The following is a 21,915-nucleotide window of genomic DNA, read 5'->3' on the forward strand; positions in this document are numbered from 1 at the left end:
AATTTGATACATCTTCAGATGAGCACTCCATGTTGTCGTGCTTAAATGAGATACAAACCTGTAACTTCATTTTTTGGCCGATTTCAAAAATTTTGTTTTAGAATGTAGAGTAAAATGGTGATACTGCTGTTTTTATTAATACAATACATGGCCGACTAGGACAAAATGTTTTTTTAATAACCATTTTACATGTAAAGGTAATTTTTTTCTCCATTTATTTTTTTACACAAAACGATTAGGATAAAAGGGTAGGTAAAATATAACAGAAAATCTCATTTTTAAAACAATTTTATTTTAGGATTACTTTAAAATAAGTGCACAGTTGCTTTTATATTTGAAAAAATTTATAAATATCTATTCTCTACAAAATTATTTCATCCATTTATAGTAAGATACAAATATCACAGTAAATTTCAATTTAAATATATGCCGTAGGATCCTATTCCTCAGGATTTTTTCCTAATCCTGGATACATCTCTGTTAAAATAATGTCCAGTAAATTGTAGATTAACTGAAAGTGCACACCAGTTAATTCGTGTATAATTAACTAATTGATTTTTTTTTAATACACAGGGTGTATTAGTATATTGTATGTAAGTACGATAAATCCTAAATAATTGCAAAACTAAGTAATACATTCACATTTTTATAATGTATTATTAGTGCGCAGACTGCAGAATGTATGCAGGGCTGGAAAATCCACAGGGTCCATCTGCCTTTACATGAGAGTGACAAAGTAAAGTAAAGAAATCCGTGCGATAGACAAGGATGGCTATAGTGAAGACGTTTCATAATCTGAAAAGTCACTGCCCGTTTCGGGTTAGAACTATTCAGATTATGAAACGTCTTCAATGTAACCATCCTTGTCTATCGCACGGATTTCTATGACTAACTTTATCATTCTCACGTAACGGCTGATGTACCGTGGGGACTTTCCGAACCTGTATAATATAAAAAATTGAGAAAATAATCAATAAAAATTGTCATTAAAAATAAACAAACAAACAAAAAACAGTTTTGTCAGATTTCAAAATGATTATTGTTTTTACAAGTTTAATTAAATTACAAGTTAATTATTTTTTCTAAAGAAAACAAAATTTTTGTGGGCTTTATCGTACCTTTAAATTAATTAGAAACATTTAATTATTCATTCACTTTCACCGTTTGTTTTTTTTTTTTTTTGAAAATTAAGAGGTTTATCAAATTTTGACGAAGTACACTATTTACATACAAATACCAGCTTCTTAAACAATTACTCTAGAACTACAGAAAACCTACCTGTTTGTTATACTGTGGATTCTGCATAATTTCTAGCAAAGTTTTTGATCCATTTTGAAGTCCAGGTCCAAGAATTTTAGAAGCGAAAGTAGGGACCACTTGTTCTAATTCCTTAAATGCTTGGATCCTCCTTTTCTCTAATTCATCTTTAGTAGGAGAGACATGAAGATTGAAAATTACATCTATAAACCGCATATAATATTTAAAAATTACTACAAATAGGTATTAGTTATGCTTTACCTTCCAGCAACCGAATCAAAAAAGCCAAATTTGAGTGAGTTAGGTTTGATTTCAATTTATGTTCTATAAAAAGACGACATGAGAAGTCAACCAATTGCTGTGCAACACAGCATAACGAAACATAGATTTTCAGCAATCCATTCGGTATAGTAAATATATGTTTTACTAAAACAAACAACAGTGAAAATTTTTCCTTAAAATACTGTTTTTGAAATTTTATACAAAAACTAACACGTTAATGAAACGAATGCAAATTTGATATTAATTATTGAAGTTATTTCTTCCAAGTGCCTCTGTAGCGCTGAATTTGATATTTTTAGTTTGTTTAAAAATATCTTCAAACTTATTTAAGTTATTTGTAATTTCTTCAAAAAAAAAAGATATGATATAAAAACAAATTTGTTACAAAACTGGTGTCTAGAACGTATTCTTTTACTTACATAAATAAAAAATACTTTCCATAAATCCATCCGGATTGAATGATCCACTCATTGTATCTTTCAAGGAGCTGTATTTCACACCAAAGTTATCATTAAAAATATGATTTCGATAAGTTTTTGGAAACGAAATGTTTACATTACAAGCCCCAGCTGCTGTATCAAATTCTTCACCTACTTCTGCCCAGTCGAGCTTTCTGTAACGTGAATAATAAACACAATGTGCAATACAGTACATTATTTTAATTACTCCTGACGGGGTTTCCCTGTGGAACTTAAAAAAGCGCTCATGAACGAATCTAAATGCTGTCCTTTTTCCTTTCTTAATTTATGTGCCACAGACTGGTAAATATTACCAAAATCCTGAATATTTGGGGTGCTTGTGGCTATGAAGATAGCAAAATCCTCTTCGGTTGTCAAAAAGGAATAGAGTAAATCACTGCTCCTTAAAGTAGGTTTCTGAAGAAGTTTCTTTAAGAACTCTTCGTATTTAACCATACGAATATCAACAGAAGACCCCGCCCTTAAATAAAATGTATCAAGCGTATTCTATTTTTAGAAATTTTCAAATTAACAAATTTGATTATATGGTTTTATTTTTATCTGAAAGAAATTTTCAGGGAAATTTATTTAATTACACTTACTTTCTTGAAGGCAATGGAGAGTCACATATTTCATTTTCTCCATGAAACTCTACCAACTTAGCTTTTAAAGTGTAAAAATCTTGATCCTTTCTCAAAACTACCCAATTTCTTCTGCTGTCATCGCCTAACAAATCTAATCTTTCCACAGCCACACAGAAATATATTACTTTGTTTGAAGGGCTTGCCTATAATTAATAGTTTCAGAGCTATATTTATATTGCATAATTATTTAATTACTAGGACTGTGAATTAATTTTTAGGAATTTCTAATAGATGGCGTAACTTATGCTATATTGCATCGGACACTTCTGCAACTATATTCATGCGTTGATTGAAGTATTGTGTCTTCAGTCAACGATTCATGTTAAAGCTCTGTCATTATGCTGAAGTCTAAATAATTTATACTCAACTCCAACGATGTCGAATTATGAGTCAACAAAACACTATTTGCAGGAAGTTTCACATTTCCTGTTTAATTCAAAGAAAAGTACTGCTGAAAGTCGTCGAGTACTGCTGGAAACTTATAGTGAACATACTCCATCGATAAAAAAACCTGAACATTGGTTTTGACATTTTAGAAGTGGTGACTTCGAAACAGTTGACATAGAACGCCATAGTCAACCGAAAAAGTTTGAAGATGAGGAATTGGAAGCATTACTCGACCAAGATTCATGTCAAACGCAAGATGAACATGCTGAATCGTTAAATATTGAGCGCACAACAGTCTCGAAATGTTTAAATGTACTCGGTACGATTCAAAAGCAAAGAAGCTGGATGCAATACGAATTGAAACCAAAAGATGTTGAAGGGCAATTTTTCAAGTGTGAACAGCAAAAAAGAAAGAGTTTTTTGTATCGTATCATCAGTGGCATTGAAAAATGGATATACTATGATAATCCTAAGCGTTGAAAATCGTGGAGTTTGCCTGGTTATGCATCAATATCGACGGCAAGACCAAATATTCATAGTTCGATGCTCATGCTCTGTAATCGGTGGGACCAGCTTGGCGCTACCGGATAGAATTGATACGTTTGAGCCATACATTGAAGAACAAACGGCTGCAATTCGAACAAAGACACCATTTTTCAACATGACAACACTCGACCACATGTTGCTCATGAAGTCAAAATAATACTTAGAAACACTGAAATGAAATGTTCTATTTAGATTACTACTTGTTCGAAACCGTGAAACACAGCCGGGCTAAGCAGCACTTCCAATCTTACGAACATACGAAAAATTGGATTGGCTGGTGGATAGCATCAAAAAATGAGTTGTTCTTTTGACACGGAATCCGTATGCTGCCGGAAAGATGGGAAAAAGTATTATAGTGGCTAGCAATGGAAAAATAAAAATTTACACAATTTTTCCCAATAAAGCCTTGAATTTACAAATAAATCTCTCAAAATTAATTCACAATCACAGTAATAATGCTGATAAATTAAAGATAGAAACAAAAATGGAAATTTTTATAAATTATGAATAAGTATTATGTGAATGGAAACAAAATTCTGTCGCCAAAATAATTTTAAGAAAAATAAAGTTTTAAAGAAAGATACCTTGCCTTTTAATAAATATATACCTGGTAAGAACATATTGTTACTTTCCATGTGCTAAGGTCTCTAAAAAGTGTTTTACATTCAGCCAGCAACAAATCTTCCACGGTACCATTTTCAACATTATGGGCTTCTAGAGGGAAAAAGGAGCCTTCTATAGGTTGATTTGTTTTCAACACACCTTTAATTTTAACTAATCCACTACTTATTTTTGATACGGTACCCTGACTGTTTGGTTCATACTTTTTTGATCTGTAAATTTAAACAATCACAATCTAAACATATTTAATAATAATATTGTAATGAACAACACTTGATAACATATTGAACATTTAACAACTAATGATTTTGTGTATAAAAAATTCAACACATTTTCGTTAAAGAACCCCAAAATGTAAAAAACAATTAAATAGAAAACAATACATGTTTACAAAAAATAAACCAAGTGTTACACAAACAGAAAAACTGCACACATTACTATCCCCAACACACATGAAAGAGAGAAGTAAAAAACTAAAACATACTGGAATATTAAATTAAACAAACAGTCATCTACTAGTATAAATATATACAAATAACTCACCTCTCCTTCATTGGAGAACCAAAATTATTCACACCCGATCTATGAGTTATTAACTATTAGTAGATCAAATTTAAACGAATCACAATTTTACTCACCTATTTGGTTTAACATAAGCTGACACGATTTTAGATCCACATATGTAGCTGTAGAACTAAATATACAAGAATTAATCTACGCTATTCTTAAAACATATTCACAAAAAAAATTACCTCATTGCTATGAAAAAATTGTGGTAACCACATAGTTTCTAGTTCGTTAAAAGTGTAATCATATGCCCTATACAGGAGTTTAGGAATTTTTGTTAGTTTCTCTGTAATGTATTCTTTAATTAAATGAGAAAAATCTTCTGTTATATCGCTCGGGCAACCAATAAAATTCAAACTGTCTTTATTCAAGTAGTCTTTGTACAACTTCAGGGCGTCGGAATGTAATTCTTCCAATTGCTTTTTTGACAAATTTGGTGTGAGCAGTTTTGCATTAAAATCATCTAAAAGTTTTTTTTAATATTTCAGTGTCTGTTAAAGGAGCCAAATTTCGGGAATAAACTCTAGGATGAAAATTAATGGGTAGTTAAAAAAAAATAACACTTAACTTAAAAAAGCCTTAAATATCTTCCAACAAAATTAAACATAAAAAATATATACGCACCAACATCCAAACAGAACTGTAACAAGTGCACGTGTTCTTGTTTCTTCAAAAATTGCATGAATGCATAAAGTAGATCTGTATTATTCTTTATCTTATTTAAGTTTATTGCGAAAGGCGATATTTTTTTATTGACAGTCGCATAGTTCTCTAAAAACGTGACCATTTCCATATTAACATTGCGTTTTGTTGCTTTCTTTGATTTATAAGTAATGGACAATATTACTATATAATTTATAATATTTGGATCTGCTAAAACGTCCATCAAAGGCAGGAATACCCAACCAACCAAAATTTCTCTTATTATAACCGAATAATTCCTAAAAATTTTAATGGCTACAAGTTATTACATTCCATAAGCAAATTTATTTACCTGCATTTTAAATAATTTTCTGGTAAAATATTACCCAAAATAGAAGAAACTAAGTGTTGCAAATATGCCAGTTCATTCTTCCTATTTGTAGCAGCAATATGTAATCGTTTTCCTAGATATTCGGTAGCAACTTCATTGAACCTGCCGTTTCTCAAGTTTGTAATTTGTCGTATATACAAATAATCATCAATATGTTTAACAGCAAAGAGAAGTAATTTATTTGTAATTATACCTGCTACGTCAAGTTCTAGCAGTCGATTAATAACAGAAGCACTTGCATACCGCAGAGAATACCGCAATTCATTCAGAAAATCTGAATCATTACTAAACTGTCCGTACCATGAAGATATGAAATTTTCAATAATTCGGTTATAAAACTAAAACATAAAAATACTAATGTTGTTAACTTCCAGTCTGTCCAATAAGTTTTTGAAGACATATTTTTAGTGTCTTAACGTTTGTTGGAGGTGGTCCATTATGTTGAGTAGATGATATAAACTAAACGGAGGTAGAAAAAATTAATACAGGAGATTTTAATGTATCAAAGCCACTTTTAACTGTCGATGTTGAAAATAAAATTGTGAAATGGGTAACAGACATTGCAAAATGTGAATTTTGAAATAAAAATAGTGATTTCCTCGAAACAGTAATCAAGATTGCTGCAAAGGCTATTTATTGATAAGATTCGTTTATTTAATGACGAGAAACCTTGTCAAAAGTTGTACTCAGGTTTCCTGAAGCTAAAGGGACCCAATCAGAGAGAGTAAGAAAAACTTCTGAGTACAGTTTCATCACTTGGAAAAACTATTACTCAAAAAATAATGAAGTGAGAATCAAAGACAAATCAAATTCCAGAAAAAAAAGTAGTGCAAAGTGCAAAATTTCATCAGCAGTAAAAGTTGAAAAATAACTTCACTGGTTGAGAACGGGTAAAGTTACCCTACCATTGTGTTCTGCTTAAGTAGTACGAATTCAACAAAATTAAGCATATTCCGTCTAAATGGGACATCTAACAGCTCTATTAAGAATAATTATTAGGTGCATTACCATTTCACTAACTATTTGAAAAGCACATCCCACACTCTAATACAAGTGTATTCACTGATAAGTATATTGAAATAAATATTTAACTTTTCATACCCTTTCCACCGAATCATTGAGTTCTTTACTTATTTGTATATGTTTCCAAGGTGTTACTGTTGAATTCTGTTGATGTCTTTTACATGACAAATCATCACAAATGCTACAAGAGTGCTTCAGGGAGTTTTTAATGGATATGCCTCCACGATAAAAGCTTAATAATCTTTGTAAGCCTTCTGTGACTTTATTTGGATATTTAACAAACGACCACGCAGTAATATATCCTAATATGTAGCACGTATACACAAAAATAGCAGAAATATAGCTATAAAAAGTATATATAAAACATTTTAAAAAGTTCACATTCATGTATTTTTCTCACCCTACAAAGATTCCTATTAATACCACAAATAAGGTGATAAATATTGCACTAGATTTAATTAATCTGTCATTGGAGACTAAATTTATCATCTGAAATATATCACTGGTAAGCATTTTAACTCTTATTAATATTATAGACTATTTCCAATTCAGACCATTTAGAATGAACTATAACCCAACTTAAAACAATTCTGACTTCTGACAGCAGCTATGACAACACAACAAAACCTAGACTGCGTGGAGACCGTGAAACCGGCGACCTGAAATTCATGGCCAACGTATAACGTCCACCTCCTTGTCTAGGCTGTGTTCAGAGAATGGCAGGACCAAAGAGGATAATTTATCCGTGGTTTATCCTTTGGCCTAATCGCTCCAATCAGCTGTATTTGTATTTGCGCGTTAAAATCGTTTTAAGTTTGTGTGCGTTTATTTAATTTTTAATTATGTTTATCTTAACTCGGTTACACCAGGAATATGGTTATAAATACATATCTCGTAACATCGCGCTTGATTCGTGATAATCTTGAGGTAATAATATGTAAATAAATTTTATATTTAATGCTGATATTCATATGAATCTTTATTTTGTAGAGATTGTTCTCCATTATGAGATATTCTTGTGGTGCTAATGATCATCCAACAATTCAGCAGTTTGGCCAAGTTTTCCAACTATATTGCTGTAACGCAATGATTAAGCCTGCAAAAGACTCTTTAGAAATGTCTTGTCAACCTCAAATGGTATGGTTGGGAAAAAGTCAGTAACAGTGCCGACAGTATGAAAAATTTGAGTGATGCCGCTGATGTACCATCAAATAATTTAAAGTACTCTGAACCAATACCTAGTACTTCTTATACAACTGAGGAGTGTCTAGAACACCATGATGAACTTCATTCGTCCTTTGGAAATTCACAAAATTTGTTCTTATCAGTTGGTGCAATGAAATGCTCAAGAAATATGATACAAAAGATATCGGTGACACCCTAATAGGTGACGAATCATGGATTTATGCGTACGAGTACGAAAGTAAACAACAGTCAACTGTATGGGTCTTACAAAATGAGCCAAATCTAATAAAGTTGTTCACACAAAACACTTCTAAGCCAATTTTTTCGAAAAAAACGACGTAACCATTAGTGCAACATCGGATGGCTAATTCTGATTTGGCACTCAATTACTTTTTTATTCTCGCTCAGCAAAAATAAATTACGAGGTCAACGTTTTCCGATGCCTGAAGAAGGGATTGATGCGTCCAAAATGCATGTTTCAGAGGTACCTCAATTGGAATGGAAAAAGTGCTTTGAAAATTGGTTCATGCAAATGCAAAAGTGTATTGATCTTCATGGAGAATATTTAGAAAAATAATAAAGCTATATATGATAATTAATTTCATTTTTTGTTCCGTATTTCCAAAATACAAAAACAATTCTTGTATGTCGATGTGTTTCATTCAAAGTAGCCTTATGTTTCTATTAATTTCTGCTACTCTAATAATTTTTTCATGCTTTCAGACCATTTGTTTGCTGGATACATATGAGAGCCATCCCATCTCTAGTAACTTGCACTACTCCTTCAATGTTTATGTCAACATTAGTTAAAATAGCACATATGGCACACATTTTACCATATTTACAACAAGTATGCTATTTCAACTAATTTTTAGAAATATAACAAATACAAAATTTGAAACCTATTCTTGTCATCAATGTATCGCCAACATAAAGACGACTAAAAATAATTATTGGAAAAATAAAACACGTTTAAATATAAATATTTTAATTAATTAAGGTCTCTATCTTCTAAGTATTTATACTCAAAGGTAAATCCTTCCTTTTTCCTTTGTCCCCATTTTTCATAATCAAAATATATATATGTCCCCTAAAAAAAAATATTTCTGTAAATAGCTGTTAAATTTGACAAAATAAAAAAAGTTTATAATCAATTTTACTGTTTTATGCAGATAAACTATTCACAATTTTAATTACCAATATTTTTGTTGTGTATTTTACCGTTACATTATCTACCCAAACTGATACTTATCGAAAACCAGTTGTGAATTTTAAGTCATGAAATCAATAAAATGAAGAAAGCAAAACATCTCACAAAGATTCTTTCAAATAAGCAGTAAATCTTTAGAATATTATATGGGGTGAAACTTTGAATGGGGGTCATATTTATACGGAAACTACCCTTGACATATCTCTTAAGTTCGTTTCATCAAATCTCATCATAAAGCTGAATTTTTTTAACTATATACACTTGGAAACTGATATGCATTGTTGTCAAAAATAATTTAAGAGAAAGGTAGGATATTTAATTTCCGCACCACCTACTCTAACGTAACGCTTTTTCGAACTTTTCTTTTATTGAATGGGTCAAGAGTCCTATCATCTCGCATAAACAAAAACTTAATTCTTTTAAATAAGATAACAAGTAATCTAACAGCAACCTCAAACAGGAAATAATAAATGAAATACAGAAAAATAAGTAAATGATCTGTTTATTCACCTAATTTTTACAAGTAAATGCACAAAATATTATCTATTCCTGTCCAAACATGTCTCAACATGCTGCATCATGAAATGTCTTATTTCTCGAGATTATAGTTTAATATACTAAAGACTTCATATGTCCCCACAAATAAAAATATAGATTTAAATCTGGAAGTCTTGATGACCAAGTTCGAAACATCCAATACACTTATTTTGACTCATTTAACTATTCCGTTACAATCCATAAAATGTATGCTATGAATATTGAAAATTGCTTCACTTGTAAATCCTCCTCATCAATCCACAATACACAAAATGAAGTCATTTCCTACTTCCTTGCATTGCACATATTGGTAAACTCAGCGCCTGTATTTTCTGAACATGATATGGACATAATCCGTGAAGCTTCAATATTCGTTTTACAATCACATGATACTTGAAATTTTGTGGCTAATCTTTGAGTACTGGTACTAGGATTCTCTTCCACAGTATTTCAAATTTCTGGTTTTAAATTTCTCATTGTTTTTTATAATATACAAAAACTTGAAATCGAATATATAAAAATACACTGTACTGTCACTAATCACTGAAATAAATAACTTTTTAAGGTTATAACACTACACATAGACACTTGAATCCAATAAAAAATTTGTTATGCTTTCATACAGAACCAGACTTCATATCATATTCTTTTTTCATTTTGTGCATATTCGTGCATTCACGTTAAATTTTGTTGCTATTTGATTTAGTTTGGATTAATTTAAGGTGTTTAGCGCTGATTCAGTTGATGACGTGGCTGAATAAGAAAAAAAAAGTAAAACCATACTGTAATCAGTTTGAAATTTTATAACTTTTCCATAGTACCTGTTTTAACTTTCCTAAACGCATTCCTGTATACTTTATGTATTGACCATAGTATATGCAGATCAGTTAGATTAGGTCATCATAAGTCATTAACACTAAGATTCGCAAAACAAATTCAATTTGTAATACATTGTCATAGTGATTGCTATGCTGTTTTTCATGAAAAGTGTAGTGTATTCTACGGAAGTTCGTGACATCGACTGACTGCGACATCGTATCGCCAAAGCTTGTAATACGACTCGAGAAGACGTGGCAATGTTGCAACACGTGTAAGCGAATTGGATATGCTGCGCTGAAGCTTGCGTGCAAGCAAATGGTGGATACATCGAACATCTTCTATGAAAATCATTTTACTCAACACAAATCCATGTATTTACCTCAATTTGACGTAACGGACATATGGCAAAAATATTTGACATTAACACCCTGTATTTAATAAATCAAGATACAAAAGTTAATTTTTTTAAAACTAGAACATTTTTAAAGATTGGTGCCTTGCCCACATTATCAAAAAAAAAGGTTAATTTTAAAATAACATTTGGCAAAAGCATAAAGTACTTTGTGTTTACTGCATAATTTTCCATTGTGGTTGACTTAAAAAAATAAAAACTGGCAACGTCGACAAGTACACGAAAATTTAAGCGCAATTTAAAAAATTAATTATAACTCAATCTAATAAAAAAATTACTGCAAAAAACTGACCCTCATATAAAGTTACACCCTCTGCATGTATTTTCAAATGCATGTTGTAGGGATATTATTGTCAAACATATTTTTAGTTATATACGTTTTTTTAAAACATGTTCTTTTCTTGGGTAAAATTAAAAACAAATCTGGGGTAAAACCCCTTTCAACCAGTAAGTTTTGGAAAACGCCCAATATAGCAAAATTTAAAACAGTGTTTTCTTTCAGACTGAAGATGACTCACCTGTTCGTATTCTTCATTAATAATTTTCGGTTCTTCATGTCTCTGAAACCACATCATGTATTTCGTGTGAAACCTCCAGCTTTGCTTTTTTAACGCTTTCGCCGCTAAATACTGAGCCTTGGTTCCTTCCATGTAATAGAAAACGAAAAATAAGGTTTCCGTCGCTAACCTCTGATAGAACTCTAAGCTATCGGAATGAGCCAAGGGAGTCTGAATGTAATACGAAGGCGTCGTACAGGGGCTCCTCGGCAAGTACGTTCTTATTTTTTCCGAATCTGACGGATGGGGCATGTGATAGAACGCCGCTTCCATCAACTGAAATTGCGTCTGGTGTTCTTTCTGCAAGGGTATAGCTCCTAAAGGCGCCACCCCCAATAAGGGAGGTATGTGAGCATCGGACTTTCCCTGATTTTGGGTCTTATTCGATTCTAGTATTACTTGGTTACTTTCCAGACCCGCTCTATCTATCACCTGCTGGGCCATCGATTTTAACGACGTCATACCGTCGGAAATCTACAATTTTACCCGATAAAAAACGTTTTATAGCACAACCCTGGTACGTACCTTTTCGACAGCGGAACCATTCGTTGCGGGTTGTGATGTTTCAACACTTAACGGTGATTTGTTGTCGCTGTTATTTAAATCAGGACTTATGCAATTACTTTGTACGTGTGGATCAGAATATGACTTTTGAGATGGATTTGTAGAATTTTGTGTCGCCTATGATTATAAAATTAATCTCAACATAAGGTAACGTTTAGAGTTATATTCTTTAAAGTTGTTATTAATATTTTTATATAATAAAGAATCGAATAAATCAAACAGAATAACAAAAATAAAATAAGATTGACCCAACTCTTGATTTATACAGAAAATTAACAAAACATAGTTTTTATATATTTTAAAACTTGATATTGCTTTTCTTTTTGCAGTAGCTAAGATTTAAAATTTATATTAACTGAAACAATTGGAATAATGTACACACGATCGACACGTTTTTTTGTAATCATCTCAGTAATACACCTAAACTTTGGTAATATAAAACAATTTTAAAATAACTTACTAGTGATAAAATGGGATTTGAATGAATCGAAGTGTTAATGGCATTTGACGTGTTTTGAGGAGGAATTTGACTAACATTTGTTATCACAGATGAAGATGGATTGCTGTCTCCACTTGCTGCAACAAAATAAATAATTTTTACCGTAGTTTTTTTTTTTTTGTCCAAAACAACAAAATTGCGATTTATCCACAAATGGACAATCAGCCCTATTCTGTAACTTGCATCGAAATGCTCAGGTCGAGTCGAAATGTTCGCAATTCGTAAAGTTCAATATCTATCGCATCAATCGTTTCCTAAAATTGGTATTCTGTAACTCAAATCGTAGAAGTTACAAATCGTAGAGAAAGACCTCGATTCGATACCGGTTTAGCGTAATGGCAACAATGCATTGCTCTACGATTATAGACTTTAATAACCAAGTGACATTTAGAGAGGTTAGAAATTAGCTGTAAAAATAAGATAAATGTGCCTTTTACAAGATTTAGCGCAGGTATAAAAAGTGGAATATACGCACAGTTGACTTGCAGATGTGTTTTAATAGGAAATTCCATGTTCGGTAAATTTAATTGTACCTACCTACTAGATTGTATACCTAGTTCAGTTTAAAAATGCATTCATTTTGCTGTAATCTTTCGAGAAGGTCAGTACTGAAAAATATTTTCCGACTCCAATGAAGAAAAAAACTTCTATAGAGCAGCTGAACTACATGGTAGATTTCATTACGCTGCACAAAATTTTACTTCATGGTAAAACTAAGCCCTTTGATAGAGAATATTATAAACCATGCACAAATTAGATAACTAAATAAAAAATATACCTATACACGTACGTATAGACGTACAAATATTTTATAATTCTGTGATTTAAAACACGAAAAGGAAAAAAGATTTGTTGTGTTGTGAGGTTATGCTTAACTCAAACTGATACATCTAACACAACAACGCATGCGTGACCCGATCTCGATATCTAAAACTACCACTTCGACAGAGTTTGACCGATCAACGTCGATTTCTACCAACAACTTCGAGAGTAGACGTCGAAACAAGTTATAGAATACCGATGTTGCCCAATTCCGATTTGATGGGTTGATCTCGATTCGATTTTATACATTTCTATTCAATTAGGAGTTACAGAATAGGGCTGAATGTAACTTGATGAACGATGAAATCCTGAATGTATGATTTTTTCGAGTATGTCAAGATGTAACCTCAAAAGTATATGTAATATCTTAAATTCAAAAACAACTGATTCATACAGGGTGGCCCAATTAAAACAGTCCACCTGAAATATTTACATTGCAACAGGTTTTTCCTCAAATATAAAAATGACCTATTTAATTATGACTTGCAACAGATGATACTTGGCTGAAAAATGAAAATATATGACTTGTACGATAATAAACATAGCTTTCCGTTGATCAGATTTTGAGTACAATCGTTGTGGCAGTATCGTAACAGCAACGGTAAATTGTTTATTCTGCTGAATGCAGCTACTTAATGCCTACTGGCACAAAATACTGCTTTGTATCTACTAGCACAGAGTGACCTATTGATCTGTAGGTATTATGAAAGATGATTTGTTCCGTACTATAGGCAAAGTAAACGTTTAAACTACGATATTGCGGAAAACAACTACTCTACAATAATTGGTATTCACGATTCAAATGGGGCGACATGTCACGGCCTTCCACTTTCAGAACTGATGAAAACGTGGACAAAATTGTGCATTTGTGTACGAGGATAGAAGGTGTAAAATTGGCGTACTTGCGAAATTTGGGTTCCCCCACATATACAGTCTTTCAGATCTCAATTGAAGACCAAAGAGCTAGGCAATATGTATCACGTTCGGTCACTACGCAGCATCTCAGTATTGAAATATTTGTTCCCATATTTATTTATCCATACCTATATACAGGTCTGGTCGAACTAAATGTGGAGGTGGTAGAAATGTTGAAGAATACGCGCGCGGACAAACGGCGTACGAACACAGCCGCACTGGGCGACTGGGCCATAAATTTCAGTTGTTGACAAATTGCCAGTGACGGCTCGTGAAGGAGGACTCTGGGACTCTGCCCCCCAGATATTTTCAAACTGGAAACTTAAAATAATGTATTTATTAAATCAATAAAAAATCTAAATAGTATGCATTCAATATGTCATATATGTTAGGTTGGTTGCATAAAGTGGATGTACTCCGTGAACGTACCAAAGAGTTATGTCTGACCGCGTGCGCAATCCCCAGTCCATCGTGGACGGTGAAATCGTAATCCACCGTGAAATCATATTTTTACATATGATTGGACAAATTGGCACGTGGAGGGGTAGGCGGCGATAGGCTCGTGCGCTTTATTTTGGGACTCAATGTGACAGTATCCCGTATCACTGCAGTGTAGTTATACGTGTTTTGTTTTTGGTTTGGCGCTTTTTAAGACATTATATTTTATAAGTTTAAGTTTAAAATGAGGGTTCGTGAAATAAAAAAAACTGGTTATTAGTAATTTAAGTTTAGAGGAAAAAGTCGAATTGAAAAATAACGGACGTCCAACGCCAGTGTTGAATTTAGTTCATGTACAGAAAGAGTGCAAAAGTAGGCCAGTTTTTAAGGAAATTACTCAAGCTTTACAAATATTAGTGACGATACCAATGACAACAGCAGAACCAGAACGGTGTTTTTCAAAACTAAATCTGATTAAAACTTTTTTGAGAAATACTATGTGTGAAGATCGTCTAAGTGCGCTAGGAATGTTGTACATTGAGAACTGTATGGTTAAAAATATTCCAGATTTTAACGAAAAGCTGACACAGAAGTTCAGTGCGGACAAAAGCAGGAGAATGGATTTTAATTTTAAAAAATAGGTGAGTGCATTAAACAATATAAATTGATGTTATTAAAATAGTAAATAATAAATAATTGAGGCAGTGCCTCCTCTGTAAAAATTCCCAAGAATCTTTTTATAAATATTTTTCATCTCTAAATCTACATATATCCCAGCTGGGTTGGTTGATCGATCATCCACTTCAACCCCACACGTTGGAATTTTACTTCTTGTATTGTATCTAAGTACTGTATCTACACACTGACAGCATTCATTTTGGTGTACCTATGTACTATGAAAAACACAATGACCTTGAAATTCCTCAAAATTTTTCGCCTGCGGCGCTAAGAGGGAGGCTACCGCCCCTCTCACCCCCCGCACCTCCTCTCATATACGTTCTCTCATCAAAACGCGCCCCCCCTGTGGTTAAACCCACGGGCCGCCACTGCAAATTGCCTAGCAGTGCTGTGCAGCAATACGAAATTTGGTGTGATTTAGGTAATTTTAATTTATTATAGGCACCTTATATTAATCACTCATATAACAATTGCGAAAGGGAGAAATAAGAGGGATATTTTGTTTACTAATATTATTACAACATGGCATTTTGAAGACCTTTTGAAACAGAACAAAACAAAATACCGCCAGACATTATTGAATTAGTAGAATCGGTCGTTGATGAAACAAGAATTTAAAAATAGATTTACATGTAAAATGTCAGCGTCTCATTTTAAAAATTTATGATTGTTTAAAAAAGGAAGAAAATGAAAAACCAGATAATGAAATTATAAATAGAATTCACATATTAACTAAAGTTTTAGTGTCCACAATTTTTCGTGCTATTAAAAAAGGTGTTGCAGATCATTGCGTAAACAGGAAGCGAAAAAAAATTTTTAATAAATTCGGCGGACAGTTTATAATTTATATAAAGAAAAAATATGTTGTTGGCTAAATGAACATATAATAAAAACTTTCTACACATTATATACAAACTAGGGTGATTAAAAAAAAATTGACTAATTTTTTTTTTTCAAAATCCCCTCTGAAATAGATTCAGGTAGGTGAGAAGAGATGCCTGTAAAAATTGGAATTCTTAATATTAATATTTAGAGGTCACACATTGCGATTTTCTATTTTCCATTTAAATAACGGGGGAAAAATTATTTTTCAATTTCAGAATTTTATATCTTAAAAACCAATAGACGGATTTAAATGACCGAAACATATCCTTGTAGGGAATTGAACGTTCTACAAGAAATGTCCCTTATCATTTTTTGATAAACCTAAGTACTCGTACAAAAGTTATTCAAATTCAAAGTAAAATTTATGTTATAATTACACTTTTTTATCCAGTTTCAGGTAAAATGATTAAAGTTATCATGAAATATTATAAAAAAAGTCATTTAAAGTCAAAATTGAGGTTTATCAAAAAATGATAAGCGACATTTCTTGTAGAACGTTCAATTCCCTACAAGAATAAATATTGGTCATTTAAGTCTATTGGTTTTTAAGATATAAAATTTTGAAATTGAAAAATAATTTTTCCCATGGAAAATAGAAAATCACAATGCGCGATAAAAATATTAATGTAAATATTAATATTAAGAGTTCAGATTTTTACAGACATCTCTTCTCACCTCCCTGAATCTATTTTAGAGCATATTTTGAAAAAAAAAGTCGTTTTTTTTTAATCAGCCTAATACAAATTATTATTTTTTTACCTTTAGCAGAAAACTTTTTGAGAGACGCCTATGAAAATCATTAAATTTTATTGCTAGGTGTTTTTATAAATGTTCAACTGTCATCGGAAAGCCTATACCTTGGTGAACAGTAACTATATGAAAATTCAGAAAACTATGTGCGTTGAATCTGATACTCTAATAAATTTATCCAACATTTTAGCTTTAGAACACTGTATCGGTATTAAATAAAAAAATAACCATACTTACTTGTTGAAGTTTTAGATGACACACTCGCTGCAACAGCTGCAAAATTACTGGACGTAATCATTTGTGAAACGGGGGAACTGTCCCTGCACACAGGTTTACTCGGGGTACTGCTAACCAAAATTGGTTTACTAATTAGTGTCGAAGTCGCACTATTGCTGCTGTAATTTAGTATGGAATTAGTGCTAGTGTTCATTGTAGTAGTTGCTCTTACTGGAGTCGGTTTTACAGGCTGAAAGAAAAATAGCATTTGTTTTAATTAATATAGTCCATTTACGACAAGTTTGCAGACATCACAGTGCGAAATATTACAGGGGTGCCAGGTTGTACATTTTTTCAGGATATTTAAGAAAATTAGAGAACTGTTATCAAAAGTAACGAAAATGTTTAACGATGTCAATGTCGCAAAGTATAATAAATTTAAACAATAAAATTTCCTAGTTTGATGACAGTTAACGTGAAACAGAACAGGAATTTAGAATTATTGCACTTAATTCTAGTTCTACAAAAAAATTGTAGTTGATACATACTTTTGGTTGATCTTTACAAATCACCTTCTTGTCAGCCTCATTTGAACTATCACTGGAATGATTATAAATTTGGTTCCCAAGAGGTGGGGGAGAAGAAATCGGGGAAGATCCCGATATTATCGAGGTAGGAGTACCGCCCGTTTCGTTACTGTCCGTCGTCGCCGAGGAAGGCAACCCAACGCCTGACAATTCCACTTCGTCCAATCCAATGATATCATCGTATATGAATTCATTATCCTCAAAATCAGGTTCTTGCGAAGACTCTATGTAATATTCGACGTTGTCTTTTATTCTCCTAATCTAAAAGTATTCATTCACGTTAACAATGAAAAGGTAGTCAATAAAATAAATTTCCTTCCGCGTACCTGCTGAACCTCCACAGACATATTATCCAGCATTCGTAATAAAGTCTCTAATTTTCTTATATGAAATCGATGCCTTTCTAGCCTCGATTTCAACTCGTCCATTCTTTCCTGTTTGTCTTTATCAAGTTTTTTTTTCTTATTAGACAATAACAATTCAATTTCACTTTCAAATGAATCGGTCTAGAAAAGAAAATTGGAGAAATGTTGTAACACACATATACTACTTACTTGAATATTTAATTGGTCTATAGATGAAACTAGCCAATGTTGAATTTCATCCCTCTCTTTCTGAGCGGGATCTAGTTTTTGGGCAGCACCTAATCCTTCTTTCGAATATGCTTTAGTTTTTGTTTCTCTTTCCACTACCTTAAATCTCTCCATTTGCTAAAAAAACAAGTTAAAGTATCAAATTACCTATTTATTATCTATTAAGGTAACTGATTATAGAAACTATATTTTATACCAGGTTATAAATAAATCTTAATTTTGAGGAAGCAGTGAAATGCACATTAGTAAATCTTTAAAAAAAATTGTTCCAAACACTTAGTACAGTCAACATCGATCATAACATACTCGGGGAATAAAAAATATTTCAATATAATTTTTTATGTAGTCCTCTGTGCAAAATAATTGAAAACTGGTTGCAAATTCTGAATCAATCACTCTTTCCCGATGACGTTTCTAATAAAACTAAGTATTTACCGTTTCTATAAGCTTTCTATTATCCATTAGAACACTCTTATCCTTTATTTCTCCTGATGCTATCCAACTTTTAATTTGGTCTCGAAGTCTTTGAAGTTTTTTAATTTCCTTTTTGAGATCAGCCTCATATTTTTCCTTTTGATTACTGTTAGTTGCATTATGCACTTTTTGCCAGATATCTTCAAATGTCTCTACACCTTCTGTGACCTTTTTTAAACATCGGTCTATTTCACCTAAAAAATACAATAAGCCAAGTTTTCATTTAATATTCAATTCCATTTCAGTCACAATATAAAATAAACAGCTAAATAAGGTAATGTTCTAATATTTCAAGCATTTGTTTAAATCAAATTTTCTTAGCTACACAACAAACGATTAGTAAATAACCCACAATTTTAATTTAAAGTATAAAGAACATGAACTAATATTTGAAGACTGATTGTACTAGGTACATTTTGTTACCTTGTAATTTTCTAGTAGCCGCCATGTCTAAAACTTCACTTCATGTTAAAATGTTATGAATACAACCTAGATATCCTTACAACTGAAAATAATATATCCATTCGATTGTACTAAATTACATTCACTTCTATGCCACAGTTTCAACAAAATTTACAATGTTTTAATTAAATATTTATTTTAAAACATAAATAATCTGTCGACTGTCGCTTTTACATTCCACACTAGAGATGGGTCGTTCCTGATCCTGCTGAACACAGTATACTATAGTATACTGTGTTCCTGAACTAACTAGAAAAACGAACGTTCTTTCACGCGAACTAAATGAACAAGTTTGCGAAATGTAAACGGCGGTCTAGTCTAGTTTATTGTGAACGAAACCCTTACAATTTAAAATAATAATTCGCGAACGAGTGTAAACTCATACTAAACATACTAAAATGCAATCGCGCCGCGCCATTATTCTATGGCTAGAAATTGGCCTCAATGATTTGGGATCGAGGGGGATTATCCCTCTTTATCCTGCCTCATCTCGTGTAGGCCTGGACAGCCTTCGTAGGTGGGCCCCATCCGTCGTCTACCCCGACCGCAAATGCGGCCGGTGTAGGCGCTTTGTGGGACCTCCTTTTGTCCTGGCTGGGCCCCGCCGGCTAGGGCCCTTTCTTCTGGCGCTCTTCTTGCTTCGCCGGCTCGTCTGTGTAAACCCCGGGGGTAGTGTCATGTTTATGTGTGGTATGGTTGGGTAGGGTAGTGCGGCTATGCAGCCTGGGATGCGCTTTGCTAAGGTGGCCCTTAGGCTAGCGCGGGAGGGGAGGGTTAAGGAGGGTATGGGGGGTGTGTATGTGTGTGTGTGTGTCGTTGTCTTCGTTTCTTGATCCTGGCTGTCTCTGAAACAGAAAAGGTTAGCGGGCAGGGGGGGGGTCATTGGGGTGGTCACCCAGGGTCAAAAAGTTGGTGTCTAGGTCTTTTGTGTTTGTCGGTCACGTCGGGTACGTAGTCAACGGCTTGCCTGAGGAGGGGATTGTCATGTCTAGCGGCTACGTCAAATCGTTTCTCCGCGTTTTGTCTTATTGTCTGTGTAGCGTTTGTGTATTGTAAGTCTCGTAATATGTCAGTGTTTCTTACGTACCAGGGCGCGTCGGTGGCCGTGCGGAGGGCTATGTTTTCCACAGCCTGTAATGACTTTAAGTGGCTTTTTGCCGCGTGACCCCACGCCGTGGAGGCGTAGGTTAGCTGCGGTTGAAGTACCACCTTGATAAGCGTTCGCTTATTCCTTAAACTGAGGGTGTTTCCACCTTTGAGTAAGGGATAGAGCCTAGCCCTGGTGGTCTTCGCTCGCGCCACCGTCTCCACGATGTGCGGTTTCCACGTGAGACGCTGGTCCATCGTCACGCCCAGGTATCGTGTTTGTCGATTCCAGGAGATAGGTTCCTGGGATAGTGTCAGTCTGTCGAGGTTTTGTGGGATTTTTCGTTTGGTAAAAAGGATAGCCGAACTTTTGTTGGGATTAATTTTGACTTTCCACCTGTTGCACCAGGTTTCAAGTTGGTCTAAGGAGTTTTGGAGGAGGGAGACGGAATATCTAGGATCTACGGATTGGGATGTGATTGTCAGGTCGTCGGCGTATAAGTATATGTTGGTGTTGGGGGGATGTGGGATGTCGGAGTTGTAAATGGTGTATAGGTGTGGGGACAGGACGGTGCCCTGGGGGACACCGGCCTCCATGGGACGGGTGGTGGAAAGGGAATCTTGGATTTGGATGCGGAATTTTCGGTGGTGTAGGTAGGATTTTATGAGTTTGGTAAAGGATATGGGATATTGGTTGGTGAGCATTTTCATCAGTAGGCCTTCATGCCAAACCGTATCGAAGGCCTTTGCGACGTCCAGGAAGACAGCACCAGTGTACTGTCCCCTGTTGAAGGCCGCCGTGATGTGCTCGGTAAGGCGAAGGATTTGGAGTTCAGTGGAGTGATTGGGTCGGAAGGCGAACTGCTCGTCTGGAATGACTTGCAGTTCTTGGGAGTGGGTTCTTAGACGGGTTAGGATAATTTTTTCTACCACTTTGCTCATAGCCGGGAGCAGGCTAATGGGCCGGTAGTTGGATGGGATGGTGTGATCTTTGTTGGGTTTTGGGATAAGGATTATGTTTGCTGTTTTCCAGCGGGTAGGGAAGTGTCTTAGTCTGAGTGTCGCGTTTGTTATGTTTAGTAGGGCCATGAGGCCCTTGTGTGGTAGTCGTTTAAGTGTCGTGTTATGTATATTGTCGGGTCCGGGGGCTTTTCTGTTTTTAAGTCTGCGTATTGTCAGTCTTAGTTCGTCAGGTGTTGCGGGGGGGATTATGTCATTGTCTGGCTCTCTGTCGACGCGTCGGGCCGCGCGCTCAGCCACTATCTCGAATTCCTCGTCTTCGTCGGGCAGCTGAGGCAGTCTACACTGCAGTTCCAGGCTATCGGCGAAAGCCTCGGCCTTTTCCTGGTTCGTGTAAACCACCCCCACACTACCGTGGATTGGAGGAATTTTACGGCGAGCGGTCTGT

The 21,915-nt window shown here is 34.0% G+C and overlaps 2 protein-coding genes across 3 annotated transcripts; both read right to left on the minus strand.

Annotated features, from left to right (window-relative positions):
- Positions 1 to 313: 313 nt before the first annotated feature.
- On the minus strand, positions 314 to 7,396 carry LOC108912996 (sorting nexin-14). 2 transcript variants are annotated; one of them, XM_018718442.1, is made up of 14 exons: positions 7,219 to 7,396; positions 6,897 to 7,161; positions 5,757 to 6,133; positions 5,387 to 5,703; positions 4,948 to 5,225; positions 4,834 to 4,889; positions 4,739 to 4,777; positions 4,182 to 4,407; positions 2,600 to 2,784; positions 2,206 to 2,478; positions 1,959 to 2,152; positions 1,519 to 1,683; positions 1,279 to 1,460; positions 314 to 511 (listed from the first exon to the last, which is right to left on the minus strand). In XM_018718442.1, the coding sequence occupies exons 1-14, from the start codon at positions 7,329 to 7,331 to the stop codon at positions 440 to 442; spliced, it is 2,742 nt and encodes a 913-aa protein (XP_018573958.1). In that variant the 5' UTR covers positions 7,332 to 7,396; the 3' UTR covers positions 314 to 439. The 2 variants fall into 2 exon arrangements, with proteins under 2 accessions (XP_018573958.1, XP_018573959.1); XM_018718443.1 differs by lacking the exon at positions 4,739 to 4,777.
- Positions 7,397 to 8,974: 1,578 nt separating this feature from the next.
- On the minus strand, positions 8,975 to 19,590 carry LOC108912989 (CCR4-NOT transcription complex subunit 3). Its single transcript, XM_018718432.1, has 10 exons — positions 19,383 to 19,590; positions 18,921 to 19,153; positions 18,447 to 18,602; positions 18,219 to 18,398; positions 17,854 to 18,153; positions 17,327 to 17,555; positions 12,563 to 12,678; positions 12,064 to 12,219; positions 11,500 to 12,012; positions 8,975 to 9,093 (listed from the first exon to the last, which is right to left on the minus strand). The coding sequence occupies exons 1-10, from the start codon at positions 19,405 to 19,407 to the stop codon at positions 8,995 to 8,997; spliced, it is 2,007 nt and encodes a 668-aa protein (XP_018573948.1). The 5' UTR covers positions 19,408 to 19,590; the 3' UTR covers positions 8,975 to 8,994.
- Between the last annotated feature and the right edge of the window lie 2,325 nt (positions 19,591 to 21,915).

This window comes from Anoplophora glabripennis, unplaced genomic scaffold (genome assembly GCF_000390285.2).
Source record: "Anoplophora glabripennis isolate ALB-LARVAE unplaced genomic scaffold, Agla_2.0 scaffold253, whole genome shotgun sequence".
In the NCBI taxonomy this organism is placed as follows: Eukaryota; Metazoa; Arthropoda; class Insecta; order Coleoptera; family Cerambycidae; genus Anoplophora; species Anoplophora glabripennis.

What these genes read in the sequence shown, in the direction of transcription:
- LOC108912996 (XM_018718442.1), bottom strand. Translation starts at nt 7,331, where the DNA reads ATGCTTACCAGTGATATATTTCAGATGATAAATTTAGTCTCCAATGAC. An exon ending in GGTTCTCCAATGAAGGAGAG is followed by an intron (nt 4,408 to 4,738) that starts GTGAGTTATTTG and finishes TTAAATTTACAG; the next exon opens with ATCAAAAAAGTATGAACCAA. An exon ending in TTTGATTCGGTTGCTGGAAG is followed by an intron (nt 1,461 to 1,518) that starts GTAAAGCATAAC and finishes TGCGGTTTATAG; the next exon opens with ATGTAATTTTCAATCTTCAT.
- LOC108912989 (XM_018718432.1), bottom strand. Translation starts at nt 19,407, where the DNA reads ATGGCGGCTACTAGAAAATTACAAG. An exon ending in GGCTACTAGAAAATTACAAG is followed by an intron (nt 19,154 to 19,382) that starts GTAACAAAATGT and finishes TGTATTTTTTAG; the next exon opens with GTGAAATAGACCGATGTTTA. An exon ending in ATGGTTCCGCTGTCGAAAAG is followed by an intron (nt 12,013 to 12,063) that starts GTACGTACCAGG and finishes GTAAAATTGTAG; the next exon opens with ATTTCCGACGGTATGACGTC.